Source organism: Somniosus microcephalus, chromosome 1 (assembly GCF_052327205.1).
Source record: "Somniosus microcephalus isolate GS21.2 chromosome 1, FLI_Smic_1.0, whole genome shotgun sequence".
In the NCBI taxonomy this organism is placed as follows: Eukaryota; Metazoa; Chordata; class Chondrichthyes; order Squaliformes; family Somniosidae; genus Somniosus; species Somniosus microcephalus.
The window spans coordinates 172881057-172902539 of NC_140987.1; the positions used below are offsets into that span (position 1 = coordinate 172881057).

General features: G+C 45.5%; 1 protein-coding gene across 4 annotated transcripts in view; it reads left to right on the plus strand.

Annotated features, from left to right (window-relative positions):
• fbxl17 (F-box and leucine-rich repeat protein 17) overlaps nucleotides 1-21483 on the plus strand; it is a 950602-nt gene that overhangs the window by 40635 nt on the left and 888484 nt on the right. For all 4 annotated transcript variants that reach the window (XM_085987565.1, XM_085987585.1, XM_085987575.1 and 1 more), the window contains one exon: nucleotides 13885-14142. In XM_085987565.1, the coding sequence (XP_085843691.1) occupies nucleotides 13885-14142 (258 nt within the window). The remainder of the gene's footprint in view (nucleotides 1-13884; nucleotides 14143-21483) is intronic.

Consider the following 21483-nt stretch of genomic DNA (forward strand, 5'->3'; position numbering starts at 1 on the left):
AAGGAAATACAGAAGTTGTATTTATACGTTCTGCCAGATGGTGGTCCACCGTTGTTGGGACGTGAATGGATCAGAAAGATACGTTTAGACCGGCACTCCATTCAGGCACTGACGGTGACCAGTAAGAAAAAAAACGATGATGACGTCATAGCTGGACAATTAAAAGAAATCTTGGCTAACGCCAAAGAAGTGTTTCAACAGGAACTAGGAACCCTGAAAGGCGCCACCGCCTCAATAAAAGTGGGAGATGCGGCAATTCCCAAGTTTTTTAAGGCAAGGCCGGTGCCATACGCAATTCGTCCAGCAGTCGAGGCAGAGCTGGAGAATTTGGAAAAAGCAGGCGTGTTATCCAAGGTAGATTGGAGCGAGTGGGCAACACCTATCGTCCTGGTCATGAAGAAAACATTGAATAATGATAAATCTGAAGAACAGAGAAAAGTTCGCATCTGTGGGGACTTCAAGGTGACTGTAAACCCGGTTCTTCACACGGTACGTGGATAGAAGATATTTTCGCCTCACTATCCGGAGGGAAACGTTTCACCAAAATTGACTTAGCACAGGCATATCTACAGATGGAGGTTGAGGAGGCCTCTAAAAAGTATCTCACGATAAACACACACAAAGGCCTCGACCAGTACAATCGACTGGTTTTTGGAGTGGCATCAGCTCCGGCTATTTGGCAAAGAGCTATGGAGCAAGTCCTGCAAGGGATTCCGGGGACTCAATGCTACCTAGACGACATCCTTGTAACAGGAGAAAACGACAACGAGCACCTTGCCAACTTGGAGCAGGTGCTCGCGAGGCTGAGAGAACGGGGCCTACGAGCAAATTGCCCCAAGTGCGAATTTTTCCAGAAACAAATATCATATTGTGGCCATGTCATTAACGAAGAAGGGTTGCATAAGTCACCTGAAAAAATTGAAGCGGTCGTAAAAGCCCCCGCGCCTGAAAATGTCTCTCAATTAAGGTCGTTTCTGGGATTAGTAAATTACTATCATAAATTTTTACCAAACTTGTCGACGGTTCTGCACCCGCTTAACGCACTGCTACAAACTGGAGTAGTTTGGAAATGGAGCGAAGACTGTAAACGTGCCTTCCATAAATGCAAAGGCTTGATCACTCGGAGCAGCGGGAGCAGCGGAGGAGGAGCCCGGTATAAAAACCGGCGACCAGCGAGGCCTGAGAGCACTCGGAGCAGCGGAGGAGGAGCCCGGTATAAAAACCGGCGACCAGCGAGGCCCGAGAGCACTCGGAGCAGCGGAGGAGGAGCCCGGTATAAAAACCGGCGACCAGCGAGGCCCGAGAGCACTCGGAGCAGCGGAGGAGGAGCCCGGTATAAAAACCGGCGCGAGTACCGAGGCTTACCAACTCAGCAGCGGGGAGAGAGGTAAAAAGAAATCAGTGTGTGACGTCATCAGGGAGCAGGTAAGTGATTGGTTGGTGAGTATTTCTCTTTTTTAAACTTTAACTCTGTAGTTTATAGTTACTAGGGTCTTTTCTGGTGTAGCAGGTACTGTTGGTAGACTATACAAGCGCCTTAGAGATATCTTTAATTGGTGATAGTAAGTTAATTTAAATTAATTAAAGGGTAAGTCATGCCAGGAGAGCCCAGCCCCGTGATGTGCTCCTCCTGCTCCATGTGGGAATTCAGGGATACTGCCCCTGGTGACTACGTGTGCAGGAAATGCATCCATCTGCAGCTACTAGCAGACCGCATTGAGGAGCTGGAGCTGCGGGTGGATGGGTTGTGGAGCATTCACGATGCTGAGAAGTTCGTGGATAACACGTTTAGTGAGTTGGTCACACCGCAGGGAAGGGCTGCACAGGAAGAAAGGAAAGGGGTGACCATCAGGCGGAGCAATAGAAGTAGGCAGGTAGTGCAGAAAACCCCTGTGACCATTCCCCCCTCAAACAAGTATCCCGCTTTGGATACTGTTGAGGGGGATGACTCACCAGGGGAAGGCGGCAGCAGCCAGCTTCCTGGCACTGGGGGTGCTCCTGCTGCCCAGGAAGGGAGGAAAAAGAGTGGGAGAGCAATAGTGGTAGGGGATTCGATACTAAGGGGAACAGATAGGCGTTTCTGTGGCCGTAGACGTGAATCCAGGATGGTTTGTTGCCTCCCTGGTGCCAGGGTCAAGGATGTCACTGAGCGGCTGCAGGGCATTCTGGAGGGGGAGGGTGAACAGCCAGAGGTCGTGGTCCACATTGGTACCAACGACATAGGTAAAAAGAGGGATGAGGTCCTGCAGCAAGAATTTAGGGAGCTAGGGGCAAGATTAAGGAGCAGGACCTCAAAGGTTGTAATCTCTGGATTACTCCCGGTGCCACGTGCTAGTGAGTATAGGAATAGGAGGATAGAACAGATGAATGCGTGGCTAAAGGGATGGTGCAGGGGGGAGGGCTTTAGTTTCCTGGATCACTGGGTCTGCTTCTGGGACAGGTGGGACTTGTACAAGTCGGACGGTTTACACCTGAACCAGAGGGGAACCAATATCCTTGCGGGGAGGTTTGCTAGCACTGCTGGGGGGGGTTTAAACTAACTCGGCAGGGGGATGGGATACAGAGTGGAGCTATAGTAGGGGGTGATGTCCAGCCAAATACGGAGGAAAAAACAAGTCAGCAGGGAAGGCAGAGCAAAGATGTGAAGGCAAAAGAGAATATGGCAGGGCTGGAAGGCATTTATTTTAATGCAAGGAGTCTTGCAAATAAGGTGGATGAACTGAAGTTGTTGTTGAACACATGGGAGTACGATATTGTTGCTATCACGGAGACATGGTTGAGGGAGGGTCAGGACTGGCAGCTGAATATTCCGGGGTATAGAATCTTCAGGCGAGACAGAGGGGGGTGTAAAAGGGGAGGGGGTGTTGCAATATTAATTAAGGAGTCAATTACTGCTGTAAGGAGGGATGATATATTAGCGGGTTCCTCGAATGAGGCCATATGGGTAGAACTTAAAAACAAAAAGGGGGCAAGCACTTTGCTGGGAGTGTACTATAGGCCCCCAAACAGTCAGGGGGAGATAGAGGAACAGATATGTAGGCAAATCTCAGAAAAGTGTGAAAATAATAGGGTAATAATAGTGGGGGATTTCAACTTCCCCAATATAAATTGGGATAGTCAGAGTGTCAAAGGCTTAGAGGGTGCAGAATTCTTAAAGTGCATCCAGGAGAGCTTTTTGAGCCAACATGTAGAAAGTCCTACAAGAGAGGGGGCGGTACTGGACCTAATTCTAGGGAATGTAGCCGGGCAGGTGGTGGAAGTGTCTGTAGGAGAGCATTTTGGCGAGAGTGACCATAATTCGGTGAGATTTAAGGTGGTCATGGAAAAAGACAAAGACGGCCCGGAAATAAGGATTCTAAATTGGGGGAAGGCCGATTTTAATAAGATAAGGCAGGATCTGGCCAAAGTGGACTGGGAGCAGCTACTTACAGGAAAATCCACATCAAAACAGTGGGAGGCTTTCAGAAGGGAAATAGAGAGAGTACAACACCAACATGTTCCTGTAAAGGTCAAGGGTGGGACCAAAAAGCAAAGGGAACCTTGGATGACAAGGGATAGACAAAAATGCATTAGGAAAAAAAGGGGGGCTTTTGGCAGTTACAAAAGACGGAGGAAGCCCTAGAGGAGTATAAAAGGTGCAGGGGCATACTTAAAAAGGAAATTAGGAGGGCGAGGGGGGGCCATGAAACAACACTGGCGAGCAAAATAAAGGAAAATCCTAAGATGTTTTATAAGTATATTAAGGGCAAGAGGATAACCAGGGAAAGGGTAGGGCCCATTAGGGACCAAAGTGGCAAGCTGTGTGTAGAGCCAGATGAAGTAGGTGGGGTTTTAAATGAATTTTTTGCCTCTGTGTTCACTATGGAGAAAGACGATGTAGACATAGAAGTCGGGCAAGGGGACTGTGACACACTTGAACATATTAGCATCGAGAGGGAGGAGGTACTAGCGGTTTTAGCAGGCCAAAAAGTGGATAAATCCCCAGGCCCGGACGAGATGTATCCCAGGCTGTTGTGTGAGGCAAAGGAGGAGATTGCAGGGGCTCTGACACAAATTTTCAGAACCTCTCTGGCCACAGGGCATGTACCAGAGGACTGGAGAACAGCTAACGTAGTACCATTATTCAAGAAGGGTAGCAGGGATAAACCAGGGAATTACAGGCCAGTGAGCCTAACATCTGTGGTAGGGAAATTATTGGAAAAAATTCTGAGGGACAAAATTAATCTCCACTTGGAGAGGCAAGGATTAATCGGGGATAGTCAGCATGGCTTTGTGAAGGGTAAATCATGTCTGACCAATCTGATTGAATTTTTCGAGGGGGTGACTAGGTGTGTGGATGAGGGAAATGCTGTGGATGTGGTTTACATGGACTTCAGTAAAGCATTTGACAAAGTCCCGCATAGGAGACTGGTCAAGAAGGTAAGAGCCCATGGGATCCAGGGGGCCTTGGCGCGTTGGATCCTAAACTGGCTGAGTGGCAGGAGGCAGAGGGTGATGGTCGAAGGTTGCTTTTGTGACTGGAAGCCTGTGTCCAGTGAGGTACCTCAGGGATCGGTGCTGGGTCCCTTGCTGTTTGTGATCTACATTAATGATTTGGATGCGAATGTAAAGGGTATGATCAGTAAGTTCGCGGATGACACGAAAATTGGTGGGGTGGTAAATTGCGAGGAGGAAAGCCTCCGGCTACAGGACGATATTAACGGGTTGGTCAGATGGGCGGAAAAGTGGCAAATGGAATTTAACCCGGAAAAGTGCGAGGTGATGCATTTTAGACGGACAAATAAGGCAAGGGAATACACAATGAGTGGTAGGACCCTAGGAAGTACAGAGGGTCAGAGGGACCTTGGTGTACATGTACATAGATCCCTGAAGGCAGCGGAACAGGTAGATAAGGTGGTTAAAAAGGCATATGGGATACTTGCCTTCATTAGCCGAGGCATAGAATATAAGAGCAGGGAGGTTATGATGGAGCTGTACAAAACGCTGGTGAGGCCACAGCTGGAGTACTGTGTGCAGTTCTGGTCGCCTCACTATAGGAAGGATGTGATTGCTTTGGAGTGGGTGCAGAGAAGATTCACCAGGATGTTACCTGGGATGGAGCGCCTCAGCTATGAAGAAAGACTAAACAGGCTGGGGTTGTTTTCCTTGGAGCAAAGGAGGCTGAGGGGGGACCTGATTGAGGTGTACAAAATGATGAGGGGCATAGATAGGGTAGATAAAGAGGAACTTTTCCCCTTAGTAGGGGGGTCAATAACAAGGGGGCATAGATTCAGGGTAAGGGGCAGGAGATTTAGGGGGATTTGAGGAGGAACTTTTTCACCCAGAGGGTGGTTGGAAGCTGGAACTCACTGCCTGAAAGGGTGGTAGAGGCAGGAACCCTCACAACATTCAAGAAGCATTTGGATGGGCACTTGAAATGCCATTGCGTACAAGGCTATGGACCAAATGCTGGAAAATGGGGTTAGACTGGACAGGGATTGATGGACGGCGCAGACACGATGGGCCGAAGGGCCTCTTTCTGCGCTGTAAAACTCTGACTCTATGACGTCCTGGGAAGTGTTGGCCCATTACAACCCATCACTGCCAATCAGACTGGCGTGCGATGCATCCCCTTACGGCGTGGGAGCGGTATTATCGCATAGATTCCCTGATGGCTCGGAGCGGCCGATAGCTTTTGCGTCACGCTCATTGAACTCAGCTGAGCGCAACTGTGCCCAGATCGACAGGGAGGCACTCAGCCTGGTGTGGGGGGTGAAGAAATTCAACCATTACCTACACGGACAAAAATTTACCTTGTTAACTGACCATCAACCCCTCGTCTCCATATTCAACCCTAAAAAGGGCGTTCCCGTTATGACAGCGCAAAGGCTACAGAGGTGGTCCCTTTTCCTAGGGGCACACCAATATGACATAGAATACAAAGGAACAAAACAGCATGGGAATGCTGACGGGTTATCGCGCCCACCGTTGCCAATGGTGGAAGAGGCGCCTACAGTGGACCTAGTGGAGATGTTCCACTCGACCATAGTGGCATGTCTACCGGTGACAAATTCTACCATTGAAAAGGAATCGCGAAATGACCCGACTCTCTCTCGAGTCTACGATTTAACGGTGAAGGGATGGTCAGCACATGGCGAACCACTGTTGCCAGCATTCTCGCAAAGAAGCGAACAGCTGTCAGTGTGCCGAGGAACCTTGATGTGTGGATCCAGAGTGGTGATTCCACCCAAACTCCAGGATAAAGTGCTAAAGGAGCTTCACGAGTGGCATCTGGGTGGAGTGAAAATGAAGAACTTAGCCAGAGCGTTTGTGTGGTGGCCAGGTATCGATGGAGACATCGAAGAAATGACCAAGAGCTGCCTAGGATGCCAGAAGGTCCAAAACGCCCCACCACAAGCCCCTCTACATCCATGGGAGTGGCCCTCATCTCCATGGCAAAGGGTACACATCGACTTTGCTGGTCCATTTATGGACTCAATGTTCTTAATCGCGGATGATGCACACTCCAAGTGGCTGGAGGTAATAAAGATGTCCTCCACCACCACGGAAAAAACCATCACAGTATTAAGGACCATATTCGCCAGGAATGGGCTGCCTTAACAGATCTGTTCTGATAATGGCCCACAATTTGTATCCGAAGAATTCAGGAAGTTCTTAAAAAAAAAACAATGGGGTTAAGCACTACACGTCCGCCCCATACCATCCCGCCACCAATGGATTGGCTGAAAGGTTTGTCCAGACCTTCAAGAAGGCCATAAAGGCCATGGGTAATGAAGACATAAATCTACAACATAAGGTAGATAACTCCTTGTTTGCGTACAGGAATGCAACACGTGGTTACAAACCAACCCCCCGCCATGATGTTTTTCAATAGAAGCCTCCAATGACATCGACTGGCATATCAACTGGCAAAAAAAAGCACCAGACCGGAAGATTGGGGGCAGTACAGGATACAGCAAAAGAGGACAAAGGGATTAATCAGGAAGGGGAAAATAGAATACGAAAGTAAACTTGCAGCAAACATAAAGACAGACTGCAAAAGCTTTTATCGGTATATCAGGAGGAAAAGACTGGTAAAATCCCAAGTCGGTCCCTTGCAGTCCGATTCGGGAGAATATATAATGGAGAATAAGGAAATGGCAGACCAATTAAACTCATACTTTGGTTCTGTATTCACAAAGGAGGACACAAATAACCTCCCAGGAATATCGGCAAACATAGGAACTAATGAGAGGGAGGAGCTGACAGAAATTAGTATCTCTAGGGATATGGTGTTGGGTAAGTTGAGGGGACTGAAGGCCGACAAATCCCCGGGGCCTGATAAACTACATCCTAGGGTACTTAAGGAGGTGGCCCTGGAGATAGCAGATGCTCTAAGGGTCATCTTCCGGAACTCCATTGACTCGGGAACAGTACCCGTGGATTGGAGGGTAGCTAATGTTACCCCAATATTTAAAAAGGGGGGTAGAGAGAAAGCAGGGAATTATAGACCAGTAAGCCTTACATCGGTTGTGGGCAAAATGCTAGAGTCCATTATTAAGGATAAAATAGCGGAGCACTTGACAAATGGGGAAAGGATCGGACAGAGTCAACATGGATTTACAAAGGGTAAATCGTGTTTGACTAATCTGCTGGAATTTTTTGAGGAAGTAACTGGTAAAATAGATGGGGGAGAGCCAGTGGATGTGGTGTACCTTGACTTCCAGAAAGCCTTCGATAAGGTCCCACACAAAAGATTATCATGCAAAATTAAGGCTCATGGGATTGGGGGCAAAGTATTAACGTGGATAGAGAACTGGCTGGCGGATAGAAAACAGAGAGTTGGAATAAACGGCTCGTTTTCGGAGTGGCAGGCAGTGACCAGCGGGGTGCCGCAAGGATCTGTCCTGGGACCCCAGCTGTTCACAATATATATAAATGATCTGGATCAGGGAATTGGATGCAATATTTCCAAATTCGCTGATGACACTAAACTAGGAGGAGGGGTGGGCTCTGATGAGGATGTCAGGAGGCTACAGTGCGATTTGGACAGGTTGGGGGAATGGGCGGATACGTGGCAGATGCACTATAATGTGGATAAATGCGAGGTTATCCACTTTGGGGGTAAAAACAGGAGGGTAGATTATTATCTAAATGGCAATAGATTGGGAGATGGGGAAGTGCAGAGGGACCTGGGTGTTCTTGTGCACCAGTCACTGAAGGAGAGCATGCAGGTGCAACAGGCGATTAAGAAGGCAAATGGTATGTTGGCCTTCATATCAAGGGGGTTCGAGTATAGGAATAGGGATACCTTACTACAGCTGTACAAGGTGCTGGTGAGACCGCATCTGGAGTATTGTGTACAGTTTTGGTCGCCCCATCTGCGGAAGGATGTTCTTGCCATGGAAAGAGTGCAGCGGCGATTCACCAGGCTGATACCTGGAATGGCGGGAATGACCTACGAGGAGAGATTGAATAGTTTGGGCTTGTACTCACTGGAGTTTAGAAGATTGAGAGGGGATCTCATCGAAACATATAAAATTATGGCAGGCCTGGACAGGCTGAATTCAGAGAGAATGTTTCCAATGGCAGGGGAGCACAGAACCAGGGGCCACAGTCTAAAAATAGCGGGCAAATCATTTAAAACAGAGATGAGGAAGAATTTCTTCACTCAAAGAGTGGTGAGCCTGTGGAATTCCCTGCCACAGAGGGCTGTGAAGGCTAATTCAACAAATATTTTCAAGAGAGAATTGGATATATTTCTGAAGGCTAAGGGGATTAAGGGTTACCGAGAAAAGGCGGGGACGGGGTACTGAACTGGTAAGATCAGCTATGATCTCAGACGAAGATCAGCCATGATCTCATTGAATGGCGGAGCAGGCTCGAAGGGCCGAATGGCCTACTCCTGTTCCTATCTTTCTATGATTCTATGAATACGCATCCACAGTGCTATTCTACATCAACAGCTGCGTCGAGGTCGTCACGACCCACAAAAATGTCAGGTCATACCCCAACCAGAAACCCTGGATGAACGGAGAGGTCCGCTCACTGTTGAAAGCACGCGACGCAGCATTTAAATCTGGCGACGCGACGGCTTACAGAGCAGCTAGGACCAACCTAAAAAAGGGTATCAGGACTGCCAAATGGAAACAGACACTGCGGATAGAGGATCACTTCCACAACAACTCGGACCCCTGGCGTATGTGGCAAGGCATCCAGGCCATCGCTGACAACAAGGGCAAAAACACCAGTCCCCCGGTCAGCGACGCCTCCCTTCCGTAGGAGCTTAACAACTTCTACGCTCGCTTCGACAGGGACAACAAGGAGCCGGCTACCAAAGCCTTGCCACCCCCGGAAGACCAGGTGCTCACTCTGTCGACCTCCGACGTAAGGGGCGCTTTACGCAGAGTGAACACACGAAAGGCTACTGGACCGGATAGCATCCCTGGACGGGTACTCAAGGAATGTGCTGATCAGCTGGCTGATGTCTTCACCGCCATCTTCAACCTGTCATTGGCCCAGGCAGTAGTCCCTACATGCTTCAAGACCGCCACCATCATTCCTGTGCCTAAACAAGCGGCTGTGACGTGTCTGAACGACTATCGACCTGTCGCACTCACACCCATCATAATGAAGTGTTTCGAGAGACTGGTCTTAGCCCACATCAAAGCCAGTGTTCCTGCCTCCCTTGACCAACACCAGTTTGCCTATCGGGCAAACAGATCAACGGAGGATGCAATCACTACTGCTCTACACTCGGCACTGAATCACCTAGATGGTAAGGAGACCTACATCAGAATGTTGTTCATAGACTACAGCTCAGCATTCAACACTATTGTCCCTAACAAGCTGGCCACCAAACTCCAAACTCTTGGCCTGAACACTTCCCTCTGCAACTGGACCCTGGACTTCCTAACAAACAGACCCCAGTCTGTCAAATTAGGCAACCACACCTCCCCCCCCCCCCCCCCCCCCCCCCCCCCCCCCCCCCCCCCCCCCCGACCCTGAACACGGGGGCCCCACAAGGATGTGTGCTGAGCCCCCTCCTCGACTCCCTCTTCACCCACGACTGTGTGGCTGTTAATGGTTCCAACACCATCATCAAGTTTGCAGATGACACCACGGTAGTAGGCCAGATCACCAACAACGATGAGTCAGCCTACAGGGAGGAGGTCCAGCATCTCGTGAAGTGGTGCGCCGACAACAACCTGGCCCTTAACACCAAGAAAACAAAGGAAATAATCGTGGACTTCAGGAAGTCCAAAGGCGGAAGTCACACCCCCATCCACATCAACGGGGCGGAGGTGGAAAGGGTGGCCAGCTTTAAGTTCCTCGGAGTCCACATCACGGAAGACCTCTCCTGGTCCCTCAACACCTCCTCTCTGGTGAAGAAGGCCCAGCAGCGCCTATATTTCTTGAGGAGGCTGAAGGGATGTAATCTGTCACCCCCGATCCTCTCTAACTTCTACCGCTGCACTATAGAGAGCATCCTGACAAACTGTATCACGGTATGGTACGGCAGCTGTAGCTCCCATGACCGGAAAGCCCTGCAGCGGGTAGTCAAAACTGCCCAACGCATTACCGGCACCCGGCTACCGACCATAGAACATATATATCAGAAACGCTGCCTACGGAGGTCACGGTCCATCATCAAAGACCCTACCCACCCCAGCCACAGTCTGTTCGCCCTCCTACCATCTGGAAGACGCTACAGATGCATTCGCACCCGTACGACCAGATTTAGGAACAGCTTCTTTCCCAGGGCTGTCATCCTACTGAACTCCACAAATAAACACTAAAACCTGCACATCTGCCGATGCACTTTATTATGGTCATATTTATGCTAATATATATGTACAAATGTATGTTGAAATGTTTAAGTGTCCTAATCCAAATTGTATACTCTCGGGAGCCGCAAGCCTACATTTCGTTGTACTGCACTTGTGCACTAACAATGACAATAAAAGTTGATTTGATTGATTTGATTTGATTTGATGCCGGCTGGATTTGGTCAAGCCAAACGTCAGACGGGACGTAGAGAATCGGCAATTTCAAAGCATGAATGAAAGGCCAACTAGAACCTTCCAGATAGGTCAACCAGTTTTGGCCCGGGACTAACGTACCGAGAAATGGCAGCCTGGAACTATTTGCACATGACGAGGACCGCTGATGTATACTGTGGACATTGGAGAAAGCATAATAAGGCGCCATACTGACCAGATCATAGTCATCCGAAAAAGGACAACCTACACCACAACTCTATATGCCTAGTGATGAAGCAGAGATACCCATAGTATCTACCTCCGATCCGGTGATACTGGAACCAGATGAACCCGACACTGGCATTGAAGCCGAATCGACCTTGCCAAAAGAACCTATTACACCACCGAGGCGTTATCCGGACCGAGTCAGGAAGCCTCCAGAGAGACTGAATTTGTAACTGATTAACTGCAGCAAATGTGTATATTATTGTTCTTGTAAAAATGTTATTTAATGATTACTTAAAATGTTATGTACTATTTATCTAAAAGGGGAGGAATTGTAGTGTATGTACCTTTAAGAGGAACTATGTTTTTGAAGCCCCTGTATACTGTAGTACCAGTAGTGACCACTCGGGTATATAAGCCTGTATAGTGTCTTGTGTAGTTAGTTCACCTCCAGACTTTGTTCAGTAAACACTTGTTAAATCAACTCCTGCATTCCGTGTCTCCATTAATACACTGATCTAACAAAAGGAATGGATATTTGTTGTAAATTATGTATTAATTCTTTAAATGCTAGCCATTGCTTCTGTACCGTCATACCTTTTAATGCAGTTTCCCAATCTACCTTCGCCAACTCACCCCTCATACCTATGTAGTTTGCTTTGTTTAGATTTAAGACCCTAGTTTCGGATTTAACTAACTTACATTCAAACTCAATATAAAAATCTATCATTTTATGGTCACTCTTCCTGGAAGGCCCCTTTACTATAAGGTTATTAATTAACCCTTTCTCATTACACAATACTAATCTAAAACTGCCAGTTCCCTAGTTGGTTCCTCAACATACTGATCTAGAAAACTATTTTGCATACATTCCATGAATTTGTCCTGCATGCTATAACTGCAAATTTGGTTTGCCCAGTCTATGTAGATTAAAGGCCCCCATGATTACTGACCAATTTAGTCCCGCACCCCAGCTTTTTCTTGCATCTGCTTGAGTTCTGATTTCCCAATCGCATTGGACTTCTGTGTCCTGCCTTTGTTATCATCGTTCTCAGTTATTTCTTTGTTCATAGTCATAGTTAAAGAACACAATTAAGATTTAACTGAGAACTTCGATTTCTTGATAACCTGATCTCCCTATTTCTTGATGAAAAGTAACTTTGGCTGTGTTTGTGAATTGAGGTTGGTTGTGGATCAGGGAATGGAATGGGGAACCGAACATTGAAAATGTGACATGTTTAAAAAAAAAAGTAATAGGCTGGAATTTGTGGTTGTAATGACTGCAGAACTGTCAGTGTTCACTGTCGTTACTCTGTGAAACTGATAGCAACTTCTGGTGTCCATACATGTGCAGTTAAATGCGGAACTCTGAAAGTTGCTGTCAGTGATACCCTGCTCCTCCGCAGGTGCTCTGTTGCAGTGTTCACAGATGGAATCAATTTGAAATCACTTGATTTGATGTGAACTTTTTAAGCACTATTCTCGCTGTAAAAACCCTTGGAAAAAGTTAAGCCTTGTTTAATGATGTGTAACTGAGTTTTTAATGGCGTACTAAGTCATAATTACTGCCGAACAACCTTCCTGTCCCTGGAGAACTAATTTTATATTGTGGAGTGTCATTTTCTCCATTCGATGATAATTCCATAGATTGCTAAAAAAAATTTTTAAATATGTTTGTTTTTCAGCTTCTACCTTAATCCCATATGTATGTCCCAATCTTTATTTTGCTTTCTGTAAAATTATTAAAACGTGAATTATTAAAAGCTGCTTTAGACTTCCTGGTTTGCTGTCTGAGAATATTCTTCAATATGATTGGCTGCTTGGCATGCTTGCTGATGTCACTTGCTGAATGCAATAGATCCTCTGTAGATGGCGCCAGATGGAAAGTCACATCGGAAAACGGGAAAGTGATGCCACAGAGCTCACTAAATCTTGTTGGGCATCTTTATTCGAGATCAGCGGCAAGCGGTGTCACTTTGACGCTGACCGCAAAATCCAGGCCCACGTTTTCCCTAATGTTCTTTCAACTAAAATCTAGGCAGCTGGTTTCTAGCTCTCAACTGTGTAACTTAGATTGTACTTTCTAATCCATCTGTAGAAACAACAATCTCAGGGGATTAATTATTCTACTGGGACCTGGTGCTGAATCCAGCCTAGTTTGTTGGGATGAAAGTGTCTTCTGGCTTTATGTGAAATGAGTTTGAATATTCTGAACCCAATTCCCCATGGCTGTAGGTCCACCGTGTAGAAATGGTCAAAATCTGACCTGCTAACAGAGTGGCTAGTATGGGAAAACTGATGATTGTTGGGTTAAAACATCTTGATGGGGCGAAGTGGAGGAGGCTTTATTCTGGCTGCATTACTCTGCCTGTGTTATACCTATTCTGTGTGTGCTTAATGTTGACATTAGGTGTTGTTTTTTGTTCCAAGAAGTAATATCTTATTACACATACATTAGAAGATGCAACATTCTAGTATATTCGCACTTGGTAACAGTAGCTATTGGTGTACATTAGAGGTTTTATTAGTTTTATAAGTGATCAGGCCCTGGAAGAAGTGTTTCTTCAGCCCTGGAAAGTCCCGAGATGAAAATTGAAAAGATTCCATTCAGTATGATATTGATAAGTTAATATTGATGATTGAATTAATTTTTGTGCAAATCTAAAAATGAAGCATTTGTATTCTTGTTTTTTGACAGATCAACGATGATGTACTTAAGCGAATTGCATCAAAGAACCGAAACACAATCCAAATGAATGTTTCCGATTGTCGAAATATCTCCGATACAGGAGTGAGTTCCATAGCATCGCAGAGCCCAGGACTGCAGAAATATGTAGCATATCGATGCAAACAGCTCAGTGACATTTCTCTCATTGCAATTGCTTGCCATTGCCCTTTCCTGCAGAAAGTACACGTGGGAAACCAGGATAAGCTTACAGATGAATCCTTAAAACAGGTCTTCACTTCATTACTTTTTAATATTGTGTTTCAAGTTTTAATTCTGCAGCTTTTTGCATTCACTTGAACCAGTATTTGCTGTGATCATATTTCAATCATGGTCAGGTATGTTAGAGGGAGAGGAGAGATGAGAGGCATTGGTAGCTTTAGCCTTGAAGTTGTCATCAGAGCTGTTCAGTATGTGAAGTGATCCTTCTCGTGCCATATTTACCATGTCTGCCTGGAACTGCACCAGTTCATCCCAGCTAATGTGGTGAACCTCGTTCCTTAGAAGCAGGGTAATTTTACACCCAGAAATGTTATGTTTTCCCCCTCAGGCCAGGTATGTTGGTGTTGGAGAATACATTCCATAATTGCTGTTCAGCATTGGCATTTAACTCAGAGTAAAATTTGCGTACTCTGTTCTGAAAATGCGTCTTAACTCCAGCTTTGAAAAGCATCAACATAACAGTTTTGTATTTATATAGCATCTTTAATGTAGAAAGAAAATCCCACCATGCTTAACATGGATATGAGGAAAATAGATAACGTGCCAAAGGAGAGATCCAGAGGGGTGTTCAAAAGCTTGGTTGAAGAGTTGAGGTTTAAAGTCGGTCTTAAAGGATGAGAAGGAAGTGGAGAAATTTTTCGCAACTTAATTTTTGTATATTACTATCTTGTACGCAGTTAGTACAAATAAAGAGACGAAGCAATATAGCAACATTTTGGAAATGAAAGATAAATGGAGGCAGTTGCAAATTGATGAGCAAAAATAGCCACACAAGTTAGTAATGGGAGGGGGTGGGGATATGGGCAGATAAATCTGGGGTCAATAGATGTAGATCAACCTGGTCTTGAGTACAAAATAAATCCAGGAGGTGGTGCGAGCAGGTCAAAAAGAATTCTCCAGATTGGACGGAAGAAAAGACTGGTTTTACGAAGCATGGAGTACATTGTGCAACAGAACAAAGAGAACAAAGCATTTTTTTGGTGTCCACAAATGATTAATGTTTGGAATATAATGTACAAAATGTTACATTTTGTTCTAAAGTGATAAAACTGTCAAATCGTATAGGAAATACCGGAGGATCCTTTATCAGCTTGCAGAGTAGTCTTCCTTAATAAGGAAATTCATTAACTAAATGACTCAAAGACTTGTTGCATATTCTTTTGTAACTTTAGACCTTTCACAAAAGTCCAACTTCCAGAAGTTTATCAATGCAATTTTAATTTACCATGTTTTTTAATTTGGGGATTGTAATTTTAACTCTTAAATTCCTGAGAGAGTTGCCTGTGCTCAGTCGGTGAATGCAGGAAGGACCCAGGTTTGATCGTTCATCTAAGAACATAAGAACATAAGAAATAGGAGCAGGAGTAGGCCAATTGGCCCCTCGAGCCTGCTCCGCCATTCAATAAGATCATGGCTGATCTGATCCTAACCGCCAATCCACTATGACAGGACTATCTCCTGAATCTAACAGCATTAGACACACGAAAACAGGAGCAGGATCAGGCTACACGGCCCCTGGGCCCGCTCCGCTACCCACAGGGCCATGACTTATCCGAACCTAGACTCATGTCCAAATTCCTGCCCGCTCCCCGTAACCCTTAATTCCCTTTTCTACTAGGAAACTGTCTATTTCTGTTTTAAATTTATGTAATGATGTAGCTTCGACAGCTTTTTGGGGCAGCATATTCCATGGACCTACCACCCTCTGAGTGAAGTAGTTCCTCCTCATCTCAGTTTTGAAAGAGCAGCCCCTTATTCTAAGACTATGCCCCCTAGTTCTAGTTTCACCCATCATCTGGAACATCCTCCCTGCATCCACCCGATCCAAGCCCTTCACAATCTTATATGTTTCAATAAGATCGCCTCTCATTCTTCTGAACTCCAATGAGTAGAGTCCCAATCTACTCAACCTCTCCTCATATGTCCATCCCCTCATCCCCGGGATTAATCGAGTGAACCTTCTTTGTACTGACTCGAGAGCAAGTATGTCCTTTCTTAAGTATGGACACCAAAACTGTATGCAGTATTCCAGGTGCGGTCTCACCAATACCTTGTACAACTGAAGCAATACCTCCCTATTTTTATATTCTATCCCCCTAGCAATGAAAGCCAACATTCCATTGGCCTTCTTAATCACTTGCTGCACCTGCATACTAACCTTTTGAGTTTCGTGCACCAGGACCCCCAGATCCCTTTGTACTTCAGTACTTTCAAGTTTCTTGCCATTAAGATAATAACTTGCTCTACGATTTTTCCTGCCAAAGTGCATAACCTCACACTTTCCAGTATTGTATTCCATCTGCCAAATCTCTGCCCACTTACTTAGCCTGTCTATGTCCCCTTGCAGGTTTTTTATGTCCTCCTCACTCACTACTTTCCCTCCCATCTTAGTATCATCTGCAAACTTTGATGTGTTACACTCGGTCCCCTCCTCCAAATCGTTAATATAGATTGTAAAGAGTTGGGGACCCAGCACTGACCCCTGCGGAACACCACTGGTTACTGATTGCCAGTCTGAATATGAACCATTTATCCCAACTCTCTGCCTTCTGTTAGATAGCCAATCCTCTATCCATGCCAGAATATTACCCCCAATCCCGTGATTTTTTATCTTAAGCAATAATCTTTTGTGTGGCACCTTGTCAAATGCCTTTTGGAAGTCTAAATACACTACGTCCACTGGTTCACCTTTATCCACCCTATATGTTACTTCCTCAGAGAACTCCAGCAAATTTGTCAAACATGACTTCCCCTTCATAAAACCATGCTGACTTTGTCTTATTAAATTATGATTATCCAAATGTCCTGTTACTGTCTCCTTAATAATGGACTCCAAAATTTTACCTACCACAGATGTTAGGCTAACCGGTCTATAGTTTCCAGCCTTCTGTCTACTGCCCTTTTTAAATAAGGGTGCTACATTAGCAGTTTTCCAGTCTGCCGGGACCTTTGCTGAGTCCAGGGAGTTTTGGAAGATTATTACCAATGCATCCACAATCCCTACCGCCACTTCCCTCAAAACCCTGGGATGTAAGCCATCAGGTCCAGGTGATTTATCCGCCTTGAGTCCCATTATTTTACCAAGTACTACTTCCTTAGTGATTTTAATTGTATTTAGCTCCTCCCCCCCTATAGCCCCCTGCTTGTCAAGTGTTGGGATATTCTTGGTGTCCTCTACTGTAAAGACTGATGTAAAATATTCATTCAGTGTTTTTGCCATCTCCATATTTCCCACCATTAATTTCCCGGTCTCATCCTCTAAGGGACCAACATTTACTTTAGCCACCCTTTTTCTTTTTATATAACTATAAAAACTTTTACTATCTGTCTTTATATTTTTTGCTAATTTACTTTCATAATGTATCTTCCCTTTCTTAATCAATCTTTTTGTTATTTTTTGCTGTCTTTTAAAGTTTTCCCAATCCTCTATCCTCCCACTAGATTTGGCTACCTTATATGCCCTTGTTTTTAGTCGAATACTATCCTTAATTTCTTTACTTAGCCACGGATGGCTGTCTTTTCTTTTACACCCTTTTTTTCTCAGTGGAATATACTTTTTTTGGAATTTGTAAAATAACTCCTTAAATGTATGCTCCATTAGGGAGGTGTCCTCAACCAGGGTGGGACTGGTATCATTCACTACATTTGATTTCACTGACTTCAATTTCAACTTGCATTTGTATTGCATCTTTAATGTTGAAACGTGTGTAAAGGTGGTTTAGAGATGTGACAAAAATGAATGCAGAACTAAAGGAGAGATTCAGGGAGGGTGGTCAAAGAGTTGGGTTTTCAAGGGGGCCTGAAAGGTGAGGGAAGGTGGATGGATTTAGGGAGGACTGAGAGCTGACTGAGCTTTGTGAAAGCATGGTTGTCAATGGTAGGGTAGAAGGAGGATAAAGTCAGAGAAACAGTGTGGCTCATGGGACTGGTGGAAGTTATGGAGATAGGAAGGGGCAATGCCCTGGCACAATTTAAAAGCAAGCAAAGAATTTTAAATTTGTGCCATTAGGTAATGTAGATCATGGGTGAGCATGAATTAGTACATGATATGGTGAGCCAAGTAGACTTTTGGATTTGGATGAGCAGCAGCTTATTGGGGGGTCGTGGATGCAAGGAGAGCATTGAAGTAATTGAGTCTCAAGCTGAGGAAGGCATGTACGTGTCAATCCATGGCAGACTGGCTAAGGTAGGGTTGGAGACGGGTCATATTACGGAGGTCGAAGTTGGCGATCTTGGTGATAGAGAGGAGATGGGGTTTCGAAACTCAGTTCGGGGTTAAACAGCATTGTCGATTGCCTATATTAAAAATTAATGGCATCAGCAACTCGTGTTTTGGAGATGTTAGTGCATGTTAGCTTGCAGTTTCATATTGTTGCGAAGCTTTCTGGGGACAGCAAGCTATTGAATATGTAAATCAGGTGTCCAAAGCAATTGAAACCAATCAAATGCTGGAAATCTGTGGGGTGAAAGGTGCTAAATAACTGCAAGTCCTTTCCTTTATATGAATCCACACAAAGCAGTGTGGTGAATGCTGGTCACTTTGCCATTGAACTCCATGTTAAAATAAAAGTGCATTGAAAGAGCAGAGGAAGATTTATAGCACCACTAAATCTGGTTTTACAACAATTAATATTAAAGCTGATATTTACCATTAGAAAATTTATTTAGACAGAAAGCACTGTAATTCAGCATGTACAGTGACTGTTTACTAACTTCACTACAGGCTTTAATATTGTACTGAGAGATTGATTATGGCAGGTGCAGAAATCACTTGGTGTTAATGGGAAATATGTCCATCTGCTTTATGAACACATTCTGGCTACAATACGCATTGACAGCCATCTTTTGCAATTGGTTTGACTTCAAAGTTTTTGTACAAGACTTTTGTGGCATGAATGTGAAGACTGTGGCCCAGAAATTCGGATTGGCGGCTTCCCGCGAGCGCAAGCCTCCAACCTGCACTTACCTAGCGCGACGGCCGTTGAGCTGTGGGATTCCGATCCTGGGCCTGCTCCAACTGCCGGCGCGCAGTGCTTGCATATCCCAGGGGCGCAGTTAGTTCAAAGCGTCCCCTAGGATCACGTGGACCATGGAGAGCCAATGGTAGCAGGGAAATGCCCATTCATAAAATTGACAGGAATAGCTGTCAAAACTATAAATACGATAAGCCCCAAAACATCACTAAAACTTCAAATAATTTTTTTTTTAAATCACATTTTTAAAATAACTAAATTACATAAAATAACTATTTTAAAGAATAATTTAAATTTTTGAAAAAATTAATTACATTTTCTAACGGGGCTAAAAATAAACTTACCTTTCTTTAAAGTATGTAAAAAATAATAAACCTGTGGGGAAAAAAAGTTTTAATTTTAATTAATTCACCACTTAGCTTGTTAAAAGCAGGCCAACAAGCAAAACAGAGGGGAGTGACACCTCTGAGGAGGAAGAGGTGCACATACTGACGGTTGCAGGTGGTTCAAATGGCTACTGGGTATCACCACTGGTGGAGGGACAATCAGTGCGGATGGAGGTGGACACAGGCGCGGCTGTGTCCCTTGTTTCAGACACTCTACAACAAAATGCTAAAGCATCTTACCCTTCAGCCAACCAACATTGTGCTAAAGGCGTATACCGGCGAACCTGTGGCCATGAGAGGCGCCATTGAGGTGACCGTTAAATTGAACGGACAGACTGCGAAACTGCCACTATGTGGTAAAGGGAAATTACCCATCGCTACTGGGGCGTGCGTGGCTAGAGAAAATCACGCTGGACTGGCCTGCAGTCTGCATGATGTCAAAAGGGGAGTCCGGTCTGACTGCAGTGTTAAACAAACATGCAGAACTCTTCAATGGGGAACTTGGGAGCATGAAAAAGATCAGCGTGAGACTGGACATTAAACCTGACAGCAAGCCGAAGTTTCACAAAGCCCGACCTGTACCTATGCAATTAGGCCAAAGGTTGAGGCTAACTTGGAGACCTCAGTGGAGAATGGAGTCCTGGAGCCTGTGAGCGTGAGCAAATGGGCCACACCCATTGTTCCTGAAAAAGGATGGATCTGTTCGAATCTGCGGGGATTTTAAAGTGACTATTAACCCGGTGCTCTCTGCGGAACAGTACCCTCTTCCCCTCATTAATGATCTTTTTACGGGCCTGGCCGGAGGGCAAAAGTTCAGCAAAATAGACTCATGCCAGGCTTATCTACAAATGCATGTTGATGACAAATCAAAGGAGCTGCTGACAATTGTAACACACAAGGGCTATACAGGTACTGCCGTCCTCCGTTTGGAATTACGTCGGCCCCTGCTCTATTCCAAAGGGCAATGGATCAGATTGAGTGGACTGCCAGGAGTCCAGTGCTACCTGGACGACATCCTTGTCACTGGGACAAATGAGGAGGATCATCTTCTGAACTTGGATGCGACACTACAACGACTGAAAGAGTACGGACTCAGTTCGTAAAGACAAATGTGAATTCTTTCAGTCTTCAGTTGAGTACCTGGGGCATGTGATTGACGCTACTGGCCTGCATAAGGCGCCGTCCAAGGTCAAGGCGATCGTGGAGGCCCCAGCACCCCAGAATGTGAGCCAGTTACGTTCATTTCTGGGGCTACTTAACTGCTATGGGAAGTTTATTCCAGACTTAGCAACATTGCTGAAGCCGTAACACCAGTTGCTATGTCAAGGCAAAACATGGAAATGGACTGAACTGTGCAACGAAGCTTTCGCCCAAGCAAAGAAAGCATTGCTGAAATCGGAGGTCCTGACACACTTCGACCCAAAGCTACCCATGCAGCTAGCATGTGATGCGTCACCATATGGTGTGGGAGCAGTCATATCCCACATCATGCCTTCTGGTGAAGAGAAACCTATCGCCTTCGCATCATGCACCTTGAACAAGGCCGAGAGTAACTATGCACAGATTGAGCGTGAGGCCTTGGGAATTGTTTTTCGAATTTGAAAATTTCATCAGTACCTGTTTGGGAGAAGGTTCACACTCCCGACGGACCACCGTCCATTGACTTCAATCTTCGGGCCCCACACCGGAATTCCGTCTCTTGCTGCAAGCAGGATGCAAAGGTGGGCTTTACTGTTGTCAGGACACACATAAGACATCAAATATCGCAAATCAGACTTGCACAGCAATGCAGACGGTCTCTCGAGGCTACCCTTGCCTGTTACTCCCCCAGAGCCTCGTCAGATAGACATCTTCTACTTTAGACAAGTGGAGGGAGCACCTGTCACGGCAGTTCAGGTGCGAAGATACACCCGCAACGATCCAGTCCTGTCTGAGGTAATGGACGATGTCATTCGAGGGAGAGCTATAGGAGATTCTCCTAGTTTGAAACC